Here is a 22195-nt window from a genome sequence, read left to right as displayed (position 1 = left end):
TTGATCTTCAGAGGGAACTCAGTTCCCCCTAGCCGAATTTGCAGAAATGTTTTCAGTGGGCAAACCTCGTCATGAACTACCACCGAAAAAACTTAAGTCAAAGGAAAAGCTTTAACTAGACCCAAGGTAATTATTGCAGGTTTTCTCATTACACATGAGGGGACGCAAATGGTCTGCACTGGAAGTACACATCAAACTCCCCAGGCGTTCTAATCCAATTAAATATGTGGTTTTTATGTCAGCGTTTGCATGGTTAATATCGTTAGCGCCCCTTTCGGTTGGATCTGGACAGTGTCTGTTTTTTGGATCTGGACAATGTTCTTTTTTTTTTTCCCAGATTGCTTTGTAGTGCATGTAGTTTTCTTAGTTATTTTCCCCAAAAACCCAAAAATGGCGCAGAGGAAAGGTTTTTCGACCTTCTCTCGCGTCGTCAGTGATGCATTGAGCGAGCATAATTACTAGGCAGGTATGTGCTCACGACAGAATTTTGTGGAATTACTCCTCTGCAATATTTTAAGCGATCGCCGATCGTGACGACTTTTCCAGAAGATTTCTGCCGAATTAAAAGCGACAAACTTCGGCTTCTCAATCGGTGCCCCTTCGTCAACAAGAAATATTCCAGCGCATTTGAAGTTGTTTGCTCGTCTTTTGGGCTTGTATCGGTTATTCTGAGGAAAAAAAGAGGTTCTGAAGAGGGAGGATCCGCCGCGATTTATAAAGTTAAAAGAATTTTTGAATGGCTTGGATTTGAGTTCCCTCAAGGGAGACGGCAACGACTTGAATTGCGAGCGACCACGTGCAGCTCGGCGCCTTACAATGACCCCTCAATTCAACACTCCGCCTAGTACGAAAGAAATGCCTGTCTCGGTTCATTTGACTCCTCCAAACAGTGGCAGTCTTAGTTCTCCTAATCTAAAGGAGATTTCTGAAAGGAATGATTTGGAGACCCCAGAAAAGACGGTTCTGTCCTGCTGTACTGGTTGACGAGGGAATTACCATTGTTCTTTCTTTGTTTAGGAGTCATCGGTTAGCTATTGTGTATTGTTCGGTCTTTTGTATTGGCTCTTGTGAACCGGTACACGAGGACAGAACCGAAAAGTCTTTCCTTATTAAGAAAAGGGGGAGCCGCGTTCTCCAATTAAGATGCACAAGGCATCTGTGAAAGGAGCCGAGAAAATTTATCAACGGTGCTTTCCAGCATGTGTGCATTTGGCGATCCTGAGGCCAAGGCTATTGTAAATGACATTGTGGAGGATGTGGCCCTAAAGAAAGGAGTTAAACAGACGGTGGAAGAGCTTGTTGATGATGAAACAATTTTCCTTATACGTGGAAAGCCTCCTAGTTCCAGATTGGGTGCTCTTATATTTCAAGACCAAGGCAAGGGTATCTGGTAATACTTGGCAAGCTGTAATCAATATCACCAAACTTGGAAGGACAGGGGTAAGTAAAGTCTGTTATTAGTTATCAATCTTAAGAGGCTTCTTTTGGAAAGGATATGTCTGCACTCAGATTTAATTTATCCCAACTAGGAAGCAGTTCCACAGTAACAAATTTAATGCTTGAAATTGGTAGAAGAAGTGCAAGTCTCATTATTATTTACTATTACTATGATAATAGCTAATTTTTTTAAACCTCAGTTATATCAGATGTATTTTTCATGTTAATTTTGTTCTTTTAATTTTTCTTTTGCTTTCTTTCTTTGGCTTCCGTTTTAGAAATCCTCTGACACACCAATATTGTTGAACCTTAACCAAATGAAGGCAGCCAAAAAAGTGATCTTTGGAGTTTGTAAAGAATACATGGATGTGAAAAAGGTGCCTTCTCCTTTACAAGGTTATCAGGTGGATTTGTTTCCTGTTTCGGAGTTGATTGTCTGCAACAAAGGCTGCATAATGTGTGCTCACCAACTCTCAAACTTCTCATGAAGATAGATGGAAGACCCTTTTGGGGTAAATACTGACTGTCAGGTTTAAGTCTGCTGCCATAAATTATAAAACAATACCTTATCTCAGATTAAGTGTGTGGTTGTGCATAATTTTTGTTCCCATGAGTGAGAATGAAATTAACCATTTCTATTATTATTTTTTTATGATCAGGTAGAAATCAGGTGTTGGTAGGTCTGGTTCCCCGTCTTAACCCTGTTTACAACATACTGAGTGCAGAGTCAGTTTACCCACTGGCCATTGCCAATTGTAAAGAAAACAGGTTCATCATTAATTTCTATTATTTTATGTCACTAAAATACTTCTTCTCCTTTGCTTGACTTGGTTACAAAGTTTTTAATTTGCACAGTAGAGACACTTTCTTATGAAGTTTTCCTTACTGAAAGCTTATAGTTTTATAGAACATATGTTACAGGGTTCATAGTTGTATTGTTGACTCAATTTCCAGTACTGGCTCTAAGATCTGACAAATGTAATACACATAAATACACACACACACACACACACACACACACACACACACACACACACACACACACACACACACACGAATAAAATAAAATAAATACCCACATATTATGAATTACAGGAAGAGGAAAAAAACTGCAAATCCTTTTGCATTATAAGAACATTACCCCAACATATGCTCTGAATAAACAACAAGTTTCATCGGTTGTCTTCATGCCTAATGTTATTTTGATAGGGAAAGCCTGAAGGTACTTTTAAAGGATCTAAATGAACAAAAGAGAATCATCAAGAACCAAGGAATTTTTGTTGATGGCATGAAGTTCAATGTAGAATTTGATGGTAAGATGTTCCTATCATTTTGTTACATAAAGGTTATTTGCAAGAACATTAACCTTAATCTTTTTAAAAGGGAAGATGCTGACTTTCTTTTTAGAAACTTAATTGAGGGTTTTTTTTTTCATTATCAGTGACCATTATTTTAAACAATAAGTAATTTTCTACATGTACCAGGGGTATATCTTATCATAATTCTTTATTGTTGTTGTTTTTTGTCATATCTTAGTTTCATTGGACTACAAAACACTGATCCTTCTTTTGGTAAAGAAAGGGGATCTTGATTTTCAACTTGGTGGTCGAGGGGTAGATGTAGAATTCTGCTTTATATGCAATGCAATCAGGGTTAGTATTCGTGTTGGTGTACATGTGGATCAATGAGCATTTTTTAGTTGAAGTTCATCAGTTACAATACACAAGCTACAGTCTTCTCTAGACTAATAATGCAACCACAAAACTTTGTAAGATAATATTAATTTATTTTGAGGTAATTTCATTTCCCATTAGGGTTGCAAATGTCATGAAGTGGCCCCAGATGAAACCTGCCTAGAATGCCTACGAAGCAAGTGTAACATAGGCTGGTATACTTTAAGTTTAGCCTTTCATGATCATTATATAATACACAGGCTTATGTAGGAAGTGCTTGAGGCCTTTTGGGTAGCAAAGTTGATGCATTGGTAAGAGCAGCCACCTTCCGCCATTTATTTATTGCCATGATATTCGTAAGACTATTTATTTTTATCTATAAATAATAATAATAAACTTTAATAGTGTCAGGGGTATTTAGCTTGAAGCTAATTGGGGACACAACTTGAAACGTTGGTTTTTGCCGAGGGAGGAAAACTGGAGGACCCAGAGAAAAACCCGCGGAGCAAGGATGAGAACCAACAAACTCAACCCACACGTGACGCCAGGTTCGGGAATTGAACCCGGGCCACAGTGGTGGGAGGCGATTGTTCTCACCACTACACCATCCCTGCTCCTCTTGGGGTACCCATTCACAATTTAATTATTGTAAATGCACCATTGTTATCCATAATTTGCAGATCAACTGGAATCCGGGATGGTCTCCTTTTTCTCCTCGATGAATAGTTTACTAGCATTCAGTTGTGTGCACTACATATGGAGATGTGCAATACAGAGCAGTTGCTTGCATCCATCGGTCTGATTGCCTACAAGATTGGTTCACTTCCAGAAGCCAATCAAGCCCTGAAGTGCTTTGGCCCAGAGTCTTTTCATGGTGATAGAATTTCTGTGAAGAAGAAGAGTGGTCAGGAGTCTGCTATTTCAAAGCAGAATATTCATGTTAGCTCTATGTCGGGTGCGTGAGTGGTCAAATTATTGGCTTTGTGTGTATTTTACAATTGATTCACTTTGTGGGTATATCTATTATTTTTCCCATTGTGATAAAACACATTTCAGGTCCAACAGCATTTGAAATTCTTTAAAACCTTGAAGAGATTGTGGGATTCTCCCTTCCGCAGGACAAGTTGAAGCTTAACTAGACAGATGTAAACACAGCTAAAAATTTTTTTCTTAACTGTTACATTTTGTCAGTCCCGTGTTGATGTAAGTCTTTGATACCAGAGGTGGCATTGGCAAGTACCTTCACTTGTGGTTCAACAGTTCTTGTTTATTTTTCTTTAAGTTATGAGGTGTGGTTTTTATTGTGCAGCGCCCAGATGTTTCGTCAGAGAGCGCTTTTGAAATGGGCACCATTTGTAAGTACTTGCTTCCTTTTCAATTTCACAGTATGCACTAGTTACCTTTCTTATTTAGTATTTAGTATTTATTACCTTTCCTATTAATTATATGTAGAAGTCTGTACTTGAGGTGGCACACCCTAAAGTGCAGTATAACACAGCATTTTTGTATTTTTACACTCTTTCTATGATCTTAACTAGTAGACTGTACTTTAAGGTGGCACACCCAAAAGTACAGTATAACCCAGTATTTTTGTATTTTTACACTCTTTCTATGATTGTAGTCAGTAGACTGTACTTTAAGGTGGCACACCCAAAAGTGCAGAATAACCCAGCATTTTTTTATTTTACACTCTTTCAATGATCATAGTCAATAGGCTGTACTTTAAGGTGGCACACCCAAGAGTGCAGTATAACCCAGCAATTCTGTATTTTTAAACTCTTTATATGATCGTAGTCAGTAGTCTGTACTTAAAGGTGGCCCACCCAAAAGTGCAGTGTAACCCAGCATTATTGTATTTTTACACTCTTTCTATGATCATATTCAATAGGCTGTACTTTAAGGTGGCACACCCAAAAGTGCAGTATAACCCAGCATTTTTGTAATTTTACACTCTTTCCAGGATCGTAGTCAAAAGGCTGTACTTTAAGGTGGCACACCCAAAAGTGCTGTATAACCCAGCATTTCTCTATTTTTAAACTCTTTATATGATTGCAGTCAGTAGTCTGTACGTTAAGGTGGCACACCCAAAAGTGCAGTGTAACCCAGCATTTTTTGTACTTTTACACTCTTTCTATGATTGTAGTCAGTAGGCTGTACTTTAAGGTGGCACACCCAAAAGTGCAGTATAACCCAGCATTTCTGTATTTTTAAATTCTTTATATGATCGTAGTCTAGTCTGTACTTTAAGGTGGCACACCCAAAAGTGCAGTTTAACCCAGCATTTTTTGTACTTCTGCACTCTTTCTCTGATCATAGTCAATAAGCTGTACTTTAAGGTGGCACACCCAAAAGTGCAGTATAACCCAGCAATTCTGTATTTTTAAATTCTTTATATGATTGTAGTCAGTAGTCTGTACTTTAAGGTGGCACACCCAAAAGTGCAGTTTAACCCAGCATTTTTTGTACTTTTACACTCTTTTTCTGATCATAGTCAATAGGCTGTACTTTAAGGTGGCACACCCAAAAGTGCAGTATAACCCAGCATTTTTGTATTTTTACAGTCTTTCTATGATCGTAGTCAATTTAAGACTGTACTTTAAGGTAGCACACCCAAGAGTGCAGTATAGCCCAGCAATTCTGTATTTTTAAACTCTTTATATGATCGTAGTCAGTAGTCTGTACTTTAAGGTGGCACACCCAAAAGTGCAGTGTAACCCAGCATTATTGTATTTTTACACTCTTTCTATGATCATATTCAATAGGCTGCACTTTAAGGTGGCACACCAAAAAGTGCAGTATAACCCAGCATTTTTGTATTTTTACACTCTGTCTAGGATTGTAGTCAAAAGGCTGTACTTTAAAGTGGCACACCCAAAAGTGCTGTATAACCCAGTATTTCTCTATTTTTAAACTCTTTATATGATTGCAGTCAGTAGTCTGTACGTTAAGGTGGCACACCCAAAAGTGCAGTGTAACTCAGCATTTTTTGTACTTTTTCCCTCTTTCTATGGTTGTAGTCAATAGGCTGTACTTTAAGGTGGCACACCCAAAAGTGCAGTATAACCCAGCATTTCTGTATTTTTAAATTCTTTATATGATCATAGTCAGTAGTCTGTATTTTAATGTGGCACACCCAAAAGTGCAGTTCAACCTAGCATTTTTTTCTACTTTTACACTCTTTCTCTGATCATAGTCAATACGCTGTACTTTCAGGTGGTACACCCAAAAGTGCAGTATAACCCAGCAATTCTGTATTTTTAAAGTCTTTATATGATCATAGTCATTAGGCTGTACTTTCAGGTGGTACACCCAAAAGTGCAGTATAACCCAGCAATTCTGTATTTTTAAAGTCTTTATATGATCATAGTCATTAGGCTGTACTTTAAGGTGGCACACCCAGAGACGCCCCTTCGTCAACAAGAAAAATTCCAGCGCATTTGAAGTTTGGATGGCCGAGGGGTGGGCGCCTATTCAAGGAAATACGGTATATAGATTACTTGAGGCTGTGCGCGTTATTTCGTGTTGTTGCATAATTCATGTTATCTCGTATTGCCCAGTTTTTCAGGAAATCAGTCGTCGTCGTGTGTTTACGTCCTACGAAAACGTCGCATCAGAAATTTCATGATCTAGCTTTGCAAAAAAATGTACCAGCTTTTGTTTTGCCTTGACTTATTCATTGATTTTTTTTTTTTTTTTCGCAGCATTTTGTGTTTTGAAGTTCTCTTCCCGTCGCGGTTTGCAGGGCGCCTTCTAGCAGTAAATGAAACTGTTTTTCAAATTTGTCTCAAATGACCATTTATTATTGTCGCTCTGCTGTAGATAGGTGAAGAGCTCAAAGAGCAGAACAGTTTGAGTCACAAGAATTTCTTCACACTATATATCCCAGAAGCGCTTAGGTATTACTCTGAATGCCAGGACTTCAGCCTGAGTGAACCAGAAAGGATAGAAAACACTTCCCTATATTAACCATGAATGAAAACCTAAGTGTGTTATATATCCCAGTAGCGCTAAGGCATTACAATGAATGCCAGGACTTCTACCTGGGTGAACCAGTAAGGATAGGCAACAATTACCTAGATTACCCCGTGATTGTCAAAGAAACTAAGTATGTTATGTATTCCAGAAGCACTAAGGCATTACTCTTAATATCAGGACTTCAGCCTGGGTGAACCAGAAAAGATAGACAGCACTTCCCTATATTAACCATGACTGAGAAGCTAAGTATGTTATATATCCCTGAAGCAATCAGGCATTAGTTACACTAAATACCAGGACTTCAGCCTGTGTAAACCTAAAAGGATAGACAACACTTCCCAAGATTGACCATGAATGAAAAACTAAGTATGTTATATATCCCAGAAGCGCTCAGGCATTACACTGAATGTCAGGACTTCAGCCTGGGTGAACCACAAAGGATAGACAACACTTCCCTATAATATTCGTGAATGAAAAACTAAGTATGTCATGTGTCCTAGAAGTGTTCAGGCATTACTCTGAATGCCAGGACTTCAGCCTGGGTGAACCAGAAAGGATAGACAACACTTCCCTATATTAATCATGAATGAAAATCTAAGTATGTTTTATATCCCAGAAGCACTCAGGCATTACAATGAATGCCAGGACTTCAGCCTGAGTGAACCAGAAAGGATACACAAAACTTCCCAAGATTGACCATGAATGAAAAAATAAGTATGTTATATATCCCAGAAGCACTCAGGCATTACACTGAATGCCAGGACTTCAGCCAGGGTGAACCAAAAAGTATATACAACACTTCCCTATACTGACCATGAGAGAAAAGCTAAGTATGTTATACCCAGAAGTGCTCCGGCATTACTGTGAATGCCAGGACTTCAGCCTGGGTGAACCAGAAAGGATAGACAACACTTCGCTATATTAACCATGAATGAAAAGCTAAGTATGTTATATATCCCTGAAGCACTTAGGCATTACATTGAATGCCAGGAATTCAACCTGGGTGAACCAGAAAGGAAAGACAACATTTCCCTCTATTAACCATGAATGAAAAACTAAGTTTGCTATATATCCCAGAAGCCCTCTGGCATTACGCTGAATGCTATATTAATCAAAGAAATATGACAAATAAATAAATATCTCAGAAGTGATCAGGCAACACTAAACAAAAGATTATTATCACAGGATTAAACTTCAAGAAAATAGATTTCTTTAAAAGAAAACAATGTTGACTGTGCCATACTACAATGGGTGCACACAATTTAAAAATTCAAATGTTATACATTGCATGCAGAGCACACAAATTGATATCACATGGTTCCTCTTCAAGGGGATAGAGGAAGTCATCTCTTAACCCTGTCCATCTGAAACAGACAGAAAAAAAAAACAGTGAATTTAGTTTCCACCTTTATAATCCAAACCTACCATATTTCTGCTGATAACTGTCTGTCAAACTGAGTATCCCAAGTGAGATTTAAAGACATGGGTTCCAAATAGAAAGTGAATTACCATACTGCAAGCTGCACGTTTTTATGCATGTCAATACGGAAATGCAGAGTTGTACCTACCCCCCAATATTTGCTTTGCCCTTTGGGAAACACTCAGCAAAGGCTTCCCCACGAGGAACATCAGGACAGGCACATTCCTATCAACAAAGTGCACGTACGACTTAATAATGAATTAACTTGGCTAAAGTCATATAATATTCACTACTATTTGTAGATATATAATCACTGTTCACCACAGATAAAACATGTTCATGTTTGTGGACAGATTTCTGCCTTTCCATAAAGTCAAGAAAGCTGTCACTAATTGATTACAAATAAATTGCATCACAAATACCGGTAACCTGAAAATGTTTTGTCTGTAGAATTCTGCTATGATGCATGTCATTTAGCAATTGCAGGTATAACCTACCTTAATAACTTTGCAGAATACACAGCACTCTGTGTCCAATTCGGCCTCGCTTGCAAAGTTCGTTGATATATTTGTTAGCATCACCACCTTTTTGCTTGAGTAGCATAACATGGCTAGACTTGTAACATAAAAACATTGCAAAAATATGAAGAGTCAAGATTGGCAGACAGTAATAAAATAACCTGGAAATTTAACGTAGGTACTAAAAGTTGGAATCACCTGAAACCGTCTGAAACCACCTGAAATTTACTTGAGCAGTGGAAGTGAAAGCCACCATTCATCAGCTATATTCTGTCATTTGCAGTAAAATACCTTGCAAAAAATCCACATGTATTTCACTTTTGCAATAACAAAGTCAGTAAAATTCTAGGTCACGCTATAAATTCGTCTCTGATTAAAAAGAAACACAATGTTCAAAATTTCCATGTGAAAATCTTCTGGGCTTTTTCATATATAATTTGTATGATCCCGTTGATAAAACTTCACGTATTTCTTTCGATTTAAAACAGTTTCTTCTTTGCATTCGCGATCCCATGTTGTTATTGTCACGCAAGTGCTTTGTCAAGAAATGAATTCGCATATTCCCGTGCAACTCCCAGCCATTCGTAGAGCTAATTGAGTGTGTTTTCAAAAAGAACAATTGGAATGTTTCCTTGAAGACCTGTTGGTGGTGCCTATTCTTTACTGTAGGGCATTATATACGATATCCGTAAGCCGGGCTCCTTGTGGATAAACTTGATTGTTAACACTTATTTTCTGATGTCACCCGTAATTTTTTAGGTGCTTTCATGTTGTTTTAAATTGTTTCGAGATATTTTCAGGTAATTTCAGATGGTTTCCTTGGGGGTTTCAGGTGGTTTCATCGGTGGTTTCAGGTGATTCCAACTTTTAGTACCTACGGGAAATTTAACTTTAAATGCATCTTCCACCAACCACTGTAAGCTGCAAAATCAAACTCAGGCACTTTGCGGGATCTTTAATGAAATTTAACGGTATTATATGTCATTTTCCTGCCAAGCAGAAATGAGTTCTGATACACCACAAAACCAGCATGCAAAACTAAACATAAGGCAGCAAATACACTTAGCCGGTTTATGACGTCACTCCATAACAACCAGCCTTTTCGAATATTTGAACTTCTGTTTACCTGAGTCTCGTGATGACTCTTCAAATGGATATTTTTCTGACTACTAATACGTTTAAAAGTTGTCTGTGCCAAAAACGGCCTTGAATATTGAGCCCGCCTGCGTCTTGCATCGTCTCCAAGCGCCCTCCGAAGCATTGTTGCTGATCTTGAATAATTTACATCTAAAACTGTTGTTAATCGTGGTCGCTTCACATCACTTTCCATTTCTTCTTTAGAATTAGCCTTAAGCATGATAAGTCCGCTTTCGTTGCCTACCTGTTTTGTATCCAGATTTGGACAAAATGATTTTTTATCTATCAAGTTTGCATTAGCCACATTTGGTCCACCATTGATGCCAGGCAGAACTTAAGCCAGGCAGAACTTAAGCCAGATTACCCGCCTTCTTCTGCTGTTGCTTTCGCTTTCTCCATTCTCTACTTTGTTTACGTTTTTCCTTGGGGGTATTTTTTCGCTATTTTACCTCCCGTTTATTTGGTATTTCCAGCTTAGTGGAGGTCTCAAGGTCCGCCGACATTTTATTAATGTATTCCCAAGCAAGAAGAGCGAATTACTTGAAACAGTACGCGCATCCGATTTCGTAATTTACAAAAACTTTGTTGTTCTCGTGAAAAATGAGAGCCGTCTTATTGAAACTTGATGACAATATAAGCCGGCAAAGAAAACACTGTAGAAGCAATTATCTGTCACATCGATGTCAGCAGCAACAAGATTATGACGCTTTACAGGAAAGCTGCCTGGAGCGCTCAAAAAGCCCCATACATTTTCTTAGACTTTTAGTCTAAGAAAATGTATGGGACTTTCCGGGATACTTGCAGTGCAGATGATTTGCGTCCCCTCATGAGATTCACAAGGAAATTCTCAAATTGTTTGTGACCGAATAAACCCTGACACAGAACACTCAAAGAATGTGTTGTCAAAGCTTGAAGTTTTCTGGAGAATTTGTATCCTTCCAGAGATGCTTGGAAGGTGGTACACTAGAAGGTGTGATCAGCCTGACAGAGTGCCTGATGAGAATGCGATTTGCTTTTGTCGAGGGAGCCATAGTGATGGAGTAATACCCTGCAGTAATGTTGATTGTCCTTATGGAAAATTCCATAAAACATGTTTGGCTTTAGATAATGTGTCGATACCTAAGAAATGGTACTGTCCTCATTGCTGTAAGCTTTCACAGTATCAGAAAGGAAAGAAAGCCTCAAACCAAAAAGTGCAATCTACAATCCATCAAGCTGCAATGAAATATAATACTATTTGTGTTTGTAATGGCAAGGCATCCACTATAGATAGGCTGGTTGAGTGCCACAACACTACCTGTAAAAATAGGCATTTTTTTCATTTGTGGTGCTTGGGATTGAAAAGACTGCCTAACAATTCCAAAACAACCTGGTTGTGTCCTGATTGCAGTGGAAAGAAAACCACTACTACCACTTCTGCTTCTTCATTACCTGAGTCACCTGTTGCTTCAAACTTATCAGACGATAATGATGATGATGACAGTGATATTGAGATTACGAAAGTGTCAACTGGCTCTATCAACAAATTCAGTGCTCTTAAGAGGTTAGACAGCTCAGACTATAACATTATCAAAGATCCTACTGGATGGCTTACTGGGGACATTATTCAGCATGCTCATGTCCTCATAAAACAATAAAATCAATCAATTGGGGGTTTTCAGCGCCCAATTTTGGGTAGAGTTAGAAACTTCGATGTAGAGTCTGGTGAATTTATTCAAATCTTAGACACTGGAAGTGATCACTGGGTTTGTGTAAGCTCAATAGGATGTACCCCTGGCATAGTTAACCTCTATGATAGCTTATTTCATCATGCCATTTGCCAAGAGATTGAGGAACAGACAAATGACCTACTAGGTGGGAATTTGATCAGTCTTAATTCTTTACCTGTGCAGCAACAAAATAATGGCAGTGATTGTGGTGTGTTTTCTGTTGCCTTTGCAACATGTCTAGCTTTTGCTACAAACCCCAGCCATGTTACTTTTGATGTTCCAAGAATGCGCTCCCATTTGTTAGCTTGTTTCAAAAGTGGCAGGATAAGCATGTTTCCATTTATTTAGTAACAGAGCTAATAACAATAGCTAATTTATAACATTGTGCCACTTACTGCAAAGGCAAGAATGTCTTGTGATTTTTTTCTGATGTTTGGTTGCCATACAGAATAGTAGGAAAACAATTGTCACATATTGTAATTCTACGTTGCATTTGACACAAGTGTACAAATTATTGTTAAACACATGTTCAGTCAATATAGAGTTTTGATAGTAATGTCCACATGTATATCTAGGTACAGTACTTGTACTAATTAGGTGAAAACATAAATATGCCGTAGCTTCTTTGCAATAAATGTACTTATTGTCACTTCCCCCTTTAGTTTCGGAACAATTAGTAAATCTTATATATTACAAATACATGTTTAAGACATTTGTTCAGTCAGTTCATTAAAACACACACATTTATTTTTATTTGACAGTAATTTAATCATAACATTAGCAAACAAGGATTTGTATTAAAAAAATGAATATATGAGTATCTTGTCCTCCAATCATTGCTTTCATTGTCAAGTCAATCTAATGGTACTATACATGGGCAACAATTGACAAGGGCTGAACAAACTCTTAATATACAGTCAATTAGAGGTTCCTGGCTCTGTGTGCTACTTAAAAATTTTGTAGGTAGTGTACCTTCCAATATGGTATACTTTCGTCGCAGCAACCCTATCACTCTCTCAACGTGAATCCTGACACTAGCTATTCCTCTTGATCTTTCTACATCAACTGGATCTAGTTGGGCCTTTCCTTTTGTAAAAGCAGGAATGACAAGCTTCCCACTTTTTAATCCCACGCTTTCAGAAATCGTGAAACCTCTATCTGCTATTACTGTGTCTCCAGGAACTAGCTTGTCTAAAATACCACAGTTCTCTGCAATGAACTTATCTGATGTTCGTCCACCCCAAGCTTGAGAAACAAATGATATTGTTCCTTGGGGTGTTATACCTATGAGTACCTTGATGGTATTGTGGTGCTTCTATGAGCTGAATGTTTGAGCTCGAGCCAGTAGATTCGATGGCTTTTCAATAAAAACTTCAAAGCAGTCTATTATCACAGTCACTTTTTGTCCGAATGTGTACTGAAAACACGTTGGCATGGTTTTCCATAACTGGTCTCTATTAGGCCAATAAATAAAACAAGAAAGTCTGGAGTCCATGGCAACTATCCAGGAAGTAAATATCCTTGAAACACTTGAAAGGGACACAACAAAGCGGTATGCTAAATCTTGGAATGGCATATCCAAACGAAGCTTCATTAAAACCATAACAAATTCTTGGAAGCTACTTAAGATTGTAGAGCCATGTTTTCGTGCAACGTGGGGAGCTACATGTTCAAACACTACCATAAGTACTTCATAGGAGGGTAATCCAGTATAAAAACGGATTTTATCCGAAGAATCAAAAAATCCTTCGTCTGGAGCTCGATAAACAGAGCTTGTAAACATGTAGTTGAATTCATCAATCTGTGTGTCGGTATTTGATGAGCCTTCGCAAACTATTTCAAAGTCCTCTGTGGACGTTGAGTTTTCGACCATATGTAAGGTTGTCTCCCCGACCGTCTCACATTCGCCATCATAAAAATCTTTACTGCAAGAAGGCTCAGAGCAAAGTAACTTACCAGTAGATGAATCGTCAATACAAGAATCAATTTTCTGAACAATTGATCCGCTTTTATCTAGCTCCTTTCTTTTCTTAGCCGCTTCCATTTCTTGGCGCTCCAAAGAACGTTTCCTTCGATCTTTTGCTCGTTCGGCCCTACATTCCACTGCTTCTCTTTGTAGATCTTTCTCCTTGCTTCTCTGTAAATCTTTCGGCTTGCCTAGGTTTACAGTTGGCACCCAGTCAACATTGTATTTGTCCCAAACAGCAGCGGCTTTGCCTGAAACAAAGTGTAGACTGCAAACGCGTTCGCTCTCGAGCACTCTCTTTTCCTTAGTATCGCCTCGACTAACTGCAGAAATCCAACGAGTTCTTCGCTCTCTGGTTAGCTCTTCGTGTTCTTCTCCTTGATTTGAAACAATCTTCGGTATACAATGAAATTTTCTTTGATGTTTTTCGCTTTTAGAACCGCAACCAACGACTATACAATGCACCATATCTCACACTTCTTCTCCATCTACTATCATTGTTTACCTTTGAAGGGGCACAAAGATGGCGGTTAGCAACCGTTGTCAAGTGTGGTGTCACGTGGGTGAAAGTCACCAATTAAATGTAAGGCCTACAATCTTTCTCCTTTCCAGGAATATTGATTGAAAAGCCTGAGGTTTGAATCCTCACATGCGTCCACCCAGAAGTTTGTCTTTCTGCTCTGCTATAAGAACGCTTGGTAGCGATGTTAAATAAATTGAGGTTTGAATCATCACAAAGGTCCACGCAAATTTCTTCCTCTGCCCAGCTGATAGAGCAGATGTTCCTTATGAATATTGACCCAGCTCTTACTTTTTTTTGTCTTCCAGCTGATAATGTGATGCGCAATTTTTCTGAGATAATTGATTTTTGACTGATATGATATAAACAATTAGTTCTCGTGGCCCCTCTCAAGTTAAGCTCCAGTCACCATTCCGTTCTGCAAATGCCATTATTTTTTAATGTTGTTCAGTTAAAAAGCAGATACTCTCCAACCTGTCTTTAGTCTTTTTGTATTCTTTTGACTTTGAATGTCAAGGGTGCCGGAGAAAAGAGAAAAGTAAATCCCCGCTTTAACACAGACACAGTCCTCTGGTGGTTACAGCCGAGAACCGACTTGTCACTAGCCTCCGGGTTTGAGACCTATTTAACGGCTCAGTGCTCGTATCAATCAATGAAAATAAAAAAAAATCATAAAGCATAAAAATAAAAACGATACGGGTATATCATTGCCGAGGTACCAGAGGGTAAGAACAAAGTATGGGCAATCTGCACTGCACCTCTCCTCAGGACGCGAAAATAGACAAGCACTGAGAGGAGCGCACGAAACTCTCCTCCCAGCTGGGATCACCTTCTCTGGGCTGACTGCAGGAGGTTCGAATCCTCGCAAGGGACAGATTGTAATGTTTTCTTATTTCACTATCCTACATATGATACCATTAGCTTTCTGTGATCCATCTTGTCTGCTGGGAATGAAATGTCTTCTTCTGAAACACTATCCTCAAGCTGAAAAAGAAGTGTGCTTGAACTAAATTTGCAATAGCTATAAACTGAAGCTAAACTCAAGTATTTGTTCCTGACAAAATTCCATACAAATGTGACGTAAATTTGACACTTGCTTTACATTTACCTTGCTTATTGAGCAAAGCTGTTCATTTGCTATAGATTTGCATTGGGATCTAACAAAAAAAGAAGTAAAAACCCTTATTTAGTGGCCATTTGCCAGTTCCCTGAGGGTGGCCCATTTACTGGGTTCAACTGTATTCAGAATAAAATTTAATGTAAATGAAACTGGAATTAAATGTGGTTGATCTATTTACCTTTGCTAGAAATCCGAGGGAAATAATAATTCAGGCCACAGGCCTGCCAGTCATCCACTTAGAGGCTGATTACATGAGTCAGGCTGGCCTGCCCACATAATGCCATCCTAGCAAACGGTGAACTCGGCTCATGTAATCCACCCTTACTAAAACAACTAATCGGACAAACAAAAGTGCCAGGCCTCTGCCTACCACAGACATAACATTTTATTGTTTTCATAAACCCTGCGAACATATATTGCACAAAACTAACAAATTATTTTGACTTCGGCCGAACAAATTGTCTACAATATAATTAATGTGTTCTATAGCTCATGTCTCCAAAAATCAAGTCACAATAAATCCTAACAAACTGTCATTTACAATTAAACTGAATAAATAGCTTTATTAATCAAAAGCATTGGTATGCAATTAAAGAATGGGTAAAAGAAAGACTTCTGTCACTTGAAAGCACTGATTTACAAGATGTGCCACTTTTTCACCTGCCAACTTACAAAATGCCATTGAGAAAGCTTTCTACAATCATGTTACTGTCACAATAAATGGGAATTTCAGAGAAATAATTCAAACAATAATAATGAATACGTAATAGTTTGTGTTTCCAGCACTCTATAAAGGCAACAAAAAATAACTGTCTGTATCAAGCATTACTATAATGAGGTTAGCACTTTTGGTTATTCTCTGTAGTTGGTCTTTTTCTTTCTTTTTTTTTTTTTGTATATGTATTGTGAAATTTTTTATTTTCATGGATCAGTGTAAATTTCGTTTCATATATACAAACAATGTTATTTGTGGAAATCTCCCTATGAAGCTGACAGACAGTATTGATTTTACAGAAATACATATTAATCTGTTGACTTCATCCAAAGCTTCAAATCATACAGGGTAACAATTTTACATACACATTGGTAGTACAACAAAAGCACTAACTGACAAGATCTGCCATCTCATCATCTGCCAACCTATGATGTGCCATTGAGAAAGCTTTCAGTGCCCTTGTGGGAACAAGTCTTGGCAGGAAAAATAGCAGATTCCTCACTCCCTGAAAAAAAAAAAAAATACAGAACCTAAGAAACAGTGAAAAGCTTCAACAGGATTGTACGTTAGTACACCTAAATTAATCACTTCATATGAAATTTTAATTCCACCTCTAGTTCATTAATTGTATCACTTAATTGTGGTCTTAACTCAAGATCACTAAGAATGCACTTTTTCCTCAAAGAACAAAGGAAGTGGCATTGGAGGTATGTACCAACTGCACAGATCACTCTTCCAAAAGAGAACACATACAATATTCAGGTGGCGAAAACGCCATGACAATATCTTGGCCATTGAAATTTTATTTTTGTGAGTCAGCGGCTCTTGTATTTAGTTAATATGGGCCTTCATGCCGCGATAATACGACTGAGCCCGCTCATACACGCAGAAGAGCAGCAATGTAAATGGCGAGTAGCCTCTGTGACCTCCCCTTTGAAAAATCCAGGCTACGCCCCTGTCACGGTATTACTAACTTTCGAAAGCAGACACCCTTTAGGAAGCTTCAGCTCCATGATTAACTGCTGAAATCTTCCTCGCAATAACAATGTCATTGCATCTAAGTTCGTTGAAACTGAACAAGAAAACCCATACACACATTTTTATTCGAACTGATGAATATCTTTCCAGAGATGAGTTTCGCGTGATCTAACATCAGAAACAGCGCCGTCTCCTCGAAATTTATTGTCATGAATATGATTAGGCTTTGAAGGTCAAATTCTCAGAAAAGCGTATTGACATTTCATCAGCTAATTGGTAAATATTGCCTTCTCAATATTTTGAGACTGAACAGACCGGCTTACAATCGGGATAGTAGGGCACTCAATGCACGGCCAGAGTGATGCAATTCAGTAGATTTGACGGGGGTTTCATAATGACTTAATCGGTTTGCTCATTCAATTAGCCACTCTGACTATTACAGTATATTAGTTGTTTCGTAAAGCACTGAGTTAGTAAGTAGTATTTTCCTTCCAGGAGACCGTTCTTTACGGAGGTTTAATTTAATTTATCGCAAATGCTGTAGACCACGCATAACTTAAACTCACTTAACACGAGACTCTTTCTTCCAACACTTGCAACGCAGTACCCTGCCATGCAAGATTTCCAAAGATTGTATCTTGCCCTGAAAACCCCTTGATTAGCAAGGGAAAAGGAAATGCAACTCTGTTCTGGAAGTTTGAGGTGCGGCCCACAGAGACATGGAACAATTCTATCAATGAGGTGGTTTTCGGTGTCCGGCAGGAAGTATCCTGGATTCCTCCAAAAAAAAACTTCTCCTCATCAACAGCACCGGTGGAGAACTAATAAGAGAAACTACGAGAAAAAGATAAGCTGTAACTTTGACATGTCTCTCTTGCAAGTGGCAGTTACTTTACATCATTTGGATAAAGACGATGAAAATGACTATGGCGTTCAAGTCCGGAGTTCAAGTCCGGAGTTTGGCCTGAGTCCAGCCCCCTTAACGGATAATGTCAAGCTTCGTCTTGAAGGTAATAAGTCCTCGAGTGTCGTAAACACTAAATCATCTTCAAACATAAAGGACTGACAAAAATTTCTCACATATTAAACAAATCTCTAAATGTTTTATACCTTTTAACCATGATCTAATTTTTCCTGGGAACAAGTGAAGAGGATAACTGACAACGGCAGAATGACGGGAAAATTTATCCGTGGTAGCGTAAATAATTTCTTTGGTAAAAAACCATCGTAACATAATTCACAATTTCACGCTGGATGTGATGTGTCTCGTTAACCCTATCAAGAGGTGGAATTAATATCCCAGGAACCTTTTTGACTCTCTTTTTGCCACAATCATAAACAATTAGGGGTGGAAGGAAGTTCGTAGAATACATTAACAGTCTATAACTTAAAAGGAAAAGATATGTTTAACTGATGCCCGAGGTGGCTCAACTGCTACAATGGAAACTGTTGTGAGTTGATACTCATTGAGTATAGACAAGGATTTATTTAGTAATTTATTTGATCAAGTAAAACACAGATCAATTGTTTATATTGAAAATGGTTTTTATTTCTTTTTCTATCACATCCACCTAAAATCTACACTCCTCAACAAACAAACATCTCCGTGAGGAATGGTGATCCACTGATGATAAAATGCCATGCAAGTGGATTTCCCACACCACACCAAACATAACATGACAAAACAGGGGAAAACTATTGGAAAACCAAGCTCTTTATTTCATTTCTCTAAAGGCAAGTGACATCATGGGGAAGTTTACCTGTGTGAAGCTCATAACCAAGCAGGCAAAGACAGCACGAAAATCACTCTCAGAGTTGAGGATTCTGACGATCTCGATTTCCCAACAACGCAGAGAGGTAAATTTAATCAATTTATGTTAACCCCCCTTTGAACTGCCGTAAACTTGTTAGAGAATGTATGTCCTCACACTTACCGATCTCTGAGAAATGAAAACTGGCTTTTTTGTTAAGGATGAAGAGAAGAGTGAGTCCTTTTTTTATGACTTACGAAACGTCTATTGATATAAGTTTCTCTAAAAAAGCAACCTGACATAACTCACTCAGTAACGGTCCACTCTAAATAATTTGGCATTCATCTTTCTCCATTTTTTTCCTTATTAACTATATATTATATCTCTTCTTTCTGTTCCAGGTCCTGAATCGCCACCAGTAACATCAGAGGTTGCTGGTCCTGTGGGGATCATCTGCTTAGTGGCCATTACTGGATTGCTTATTATATTCATTTTGATAACACTCACAGAAATGCAAAGACGTTGCAAAAAAAGGAGATACATTACAAGAAACAAATTGACTTAAAAGTCTCGTGAATCTTACTCCTGTCACTAAGCTGTAGCCAGTATTAGGCTCTCACTCAGTGCACATAATCGATATTCGGTAAAACGAGGAACGGCTAGAGACTGGGAGAAGAAAAAGAAAAGAGAGCCTGCAAGTGTTGTTTTAAATAACCATCACGGAGCAGAGTCTTAGGAAAAAAAGCAACGTATGCCACGTTTCACTTGCGCCTGATTTAGAATGTTTCCATGTACTGACCAAGAACTGGCCAGACATCAAAAGTTTAAATTAACTCATAAAGAAATTTGCAAAGTAAAAATAGGTTCTTATAGGTGTACATTATTGTATGATAATCCAGATTTAGCAAAGGGTCGACCTTCTTCTCTTTAAACCTACAAAGAAGCCGTAGATGGAGTTGTCTTAATGTTTCCAAATTCCTAGTGCACACCCATTCACAGAAGAAAGGAGAATAGAAAAAGAGAATTTTAGGATTCACCCTGACTCGATGTTTTAACACGATGAACACTGGATTTTCTTATATTTATTTAATAGTATACTACTATATATCATATTTATTCGAGCGAGGACGGAGACGCAGTCGATCGATGCAATTGATTATTACGTACGAGGCAACACTTTCAAATGTCTCCAAATATTTTTCTAATAGCTCGGCGATTGGCGGTTTAAAAGCGTATTCGTCGAAGATTAGGTATATATTTAACAACAACAACAACAATCTTTATTTGTACTCACTCTTGCTCAGAAAAATTTACAACAAAGAGAATATTAAAAAGAATAAGTTAGAGTACTGGCTGCCTGGAATAACCATAATGGCTAACGGAGCCAGGCAGCCAGTTGACTTCAGTATTAAATAAAAATAAATTATAAATTATAGGTCAGCAAAAAACTGAAGTACAAATACACACGTAAAAAGAAAATATATATATAAAAAGAAAGGGAGAGAAGAGGAAAAATGCTATCTAAGCTAGGAAGAAAGTCTGAAATAATGAAATTTGCATATAAATAGAAAACATGAAGATATGGAAAGGTGACAGAATTTAACAAAAGACTAATTTACAGGTAATTTTGAAAACAACATAACTGCTTATGAGAAAAGAAGCAACTAATAATCTTTGACAAGATCACATATTACTGAGTCCTTAAAGTTTGAGATAGAGAGGGTTTTCAAATTTTCAGTAATTGAGTTCAATACTTTGGGGCCCTTAAAACTTATATTGAATATTCCATAATTTGTTCTTACTTAAGGTAAGGTATAGGACATATTTGAGGCAATTCTTGTATTATAATTATGTCTTTTATTAACTTGCGTGAAGAAAGTATCAAACGCAACTGGTAAGCGTCTATTGTGAAATTTATGCATAAAAACTGCAATACTAAGAAAAACAAGATCAGGCAGTTTAACAATATACAGGTGTTTGAAGTTTGGACTAGAATGCTCATGGAATTTAGAGAAAGTAATCACTCGCATTGCTTTCTTTTGTAAAATGAACAAAGGCTGGGTAGTTGAAGAATAGGTGTTACCACAAGAGATTAAACCATAGTTTAAGAAGGGATATATTGAGGCATAATATAGCTTAACCAGAATGTCTAAATTCACATAATAACGAAGTTTAGAAAAAATCCCAATATTTCGCTTAATCTTTTTAGCAATATAGCTTACATGACTTTTCCATGATAAATTAGAATCTATTATAATACCTAGATATTTTATTGAGAACTCTTGGCAAACACCACAGTGTACACTAATGAGTTATGGATGCACGCGGGAGATTGCTAAGCATGAAAGAAGCGTAAGACTCTAGCTTCTTGAGTGCTTAGCAAACCTCCCAAGTGCATCCATAACTCAATACTGTACCCTATGGCGTTTACCATTTGTTTTATAATATAACATTGATACATTGTAGCAAAAGAGTTTTCTTTTATTTAAAAAATCTTACTAATCTTTGCATTTGCTCACGTCAGCAGCGTACACTCATGGGCAAATGGTGGACGCTGAATTGACCAATCAGAGCGCGCGCGCTTTACTTTGGTTATGTTATAATTTGCAATGAAACACCCCTTACCGGCCAAGTTTTAGGTACCTACTGTAATAACATCACAGTCCAAGATTCAAATGAATAATTATTCGCACTAATTGGTATGAAATAACCTTAAAATACAAGCCCGTAGGCTGATTATAAAATCAGGAATCTTGGAATGAAGCCAGAAGAGGGGCAGTTCCAGATCTAAACAGGTGCATCCCATTCTTGTATTTACATTTCTATTAAAAATTTTAAGTCACGTGGGTTTTCGTTTTAACTTCGTAAGTTAGGAGGAGTTTGGTTTCCTTGTTTAGTCCATTTAAAGTTGCCTTCACTTTAAGCCTCTTCGAGGAAACAAAAGAAAGTCCACCAGCTATTCTTTACATTTTTGAAAGCTAATAGGTGAATAAGTGAATTTCAATTGACCCTGACTTGTCAAAATATTCGAAGTTAGTTCACTATAGAATTTGACGGTTGCTCAAACTTTCATTTATATGAGTTTGTATTCAAGTTTTGTGATAATTCAGAACTCAAGGAATGAAAAATGGTTGGGCCCTTTCATAATCAAATTCGGACACTCTTAATATGAGCCTTGGGCCTCTAAGATTACACAAGCTCTACCTGTGTTATTACCGTAACATACATTTTCTGTGCGCCAAGAGGTGGCGCTTTTACAACCTCGCGCCAAACTGA

General features: G+C 37.9%; 2 protein-coding genes, 2 long non-coding RNA genes and 1 pseudogene across 6 annotated transcripts; 2 read left to right on the top strand and 3 right to left on the bottom strand.

The window, feature by feature from the left end:
• Positions 1–27: 27 nt before the first annotated feature.
• Positions 28–6892, top strand: LOC148724177 (uncharacterized; annotated as a pseudogene). The gene is made up of 10 exons (XR_015991537.1): positions 28–1440; positions 1716–1949; positions 2097–2205; positions 2647–2750; positions 2974–3089; positions 3252–3325; positions 3791–4065; positions 4167–4465; positions 6478–6594; positions 6812–6892. The product of XR_015991537.1 is annotated as an uncharacterized LOC148724177 (transcript).
• On the bottom strand, positions 6889–9625 carry LOC148724176 (uncharacterized). Of its 2 annotated transcripts, none has more exons than XM_088732709.1 (4): positions 9222–9625; positions 9003–9120; positions 8654–8730; positions 6889–8449 (listed from the first exon to the last, which is right to left on the bottom strand). In XM_088732709.1, the coding sequence occupies exons 1-4, from the start codon at positions 9281–9283 to the stop codon at positions 8356–8358; spliced, it is 351 nt and encodes a 116-aa protein (XP_088588835.1). In that variant the 5' UTR covers positions 9284–9625; the 3' UTR covers positions 6889–8355. The 2 variants fall into 2 exon arrangements, with proteins under 2 accessions (XP_088588835.1, XP_088588836.1); XM_088732710.1 differs by having other exon boundaries at positions 9003–9115; positions 9222–9302.
• Positions 9626–12430: 2805 nt separating this feature from the next.
• On the bottom strand, positions 12431–14355 carry LOC148724175 (uncharacterized). Its single transcript, XM_088732670.1, has one exon. The coding sequence runs from the start codon at positions 14301–14303 to the stop codon at positions 13185–13187; it is 1119 nt and encodes a 372-aa protein (XP_088588796.1). The 5' UTR covers positions 14304–14355; the 3' UTR covers positions 12431–13184.
• A 1663-nt stretch (positions 14356–16018) lies between these two features.
• LOC148724174 (uncharacterized) lies at positions 16019–17357 on the bottom strand. Its single transcript, XR_015991553.1, has 2 exons — positions 17287–17357; positions 16019–16695 (listed from the first exon to the last, which is right to left on the bottom strand). It is a non-coding gene; the product is annotated as an uncharacterized LOC148724174 (long non-coding RNA).
• On the top strand, positions 16691–21182 carry LOC148724173 (uncharacterized). The gene is made up of 3 exons (XR_015991546.1): positions 16691–18178; positions 18903–19025; positions 19321–21182. It is a non-coding gene; the product is annotated as an uncharacterized LOC148724173 (long non-coding RNA).
• Positions 21183–22195: the final 1013 nt, after the last annotated feature.

This window comes from Stylophora pistillata, chromosome 9, assembly GCF_964205215.1.
Source record: "Stylophora pistillata chromosome 9, jaStyPist1.2, whole genome shotgun sequence".
NCBI lineage: Eukaryota > Metazoa > Cnidaria > Anthozoa > Scleractinia > Pocilloporidae > Stylophora > Stylophora pistillata.
The sequence above is the reverse complement of the archived record's forward strand: the minus strand, read 5'-3'. Positions and strand labels throughout refer to the sequence as shown.

What these genes read in the sequence shown, in the direction of transcription:
- LOC148724176 (XM_088732709.1), bottom strand. Translation starts at nt 9,283, where the DNA reads ATGAATGGTGGCTTTCACTTCCACTGCTCAAGTAAATTTCAGGTGGTT. An exon ending in TATTCTGCAAAGTTATTAAG is followed by an intron (nt 8,731 to 9,002) that starts GTAGGTTATACC and finishes CTTTGTTGATAG; the next exon opens with GAATGTGCCTGTCCTGATGT. An exon ending in GGCAAAGCAAATATTGGGGG is followed by an intron (nt 8,450 to 8,653) that starts GTAGGTACAACT and finishes TGTCTGTTTCAG; the next exon opens with ATGGACAGGGTTAAGAGATG.
- LOC148724175 (XM_088732670.1), bottom strand. Translation starts at nt 14,303, where the DNA reads ATGGTGCATTGTATAGTCGTTGGTTGCGGTTCTAAAAGCGAAAAACAT.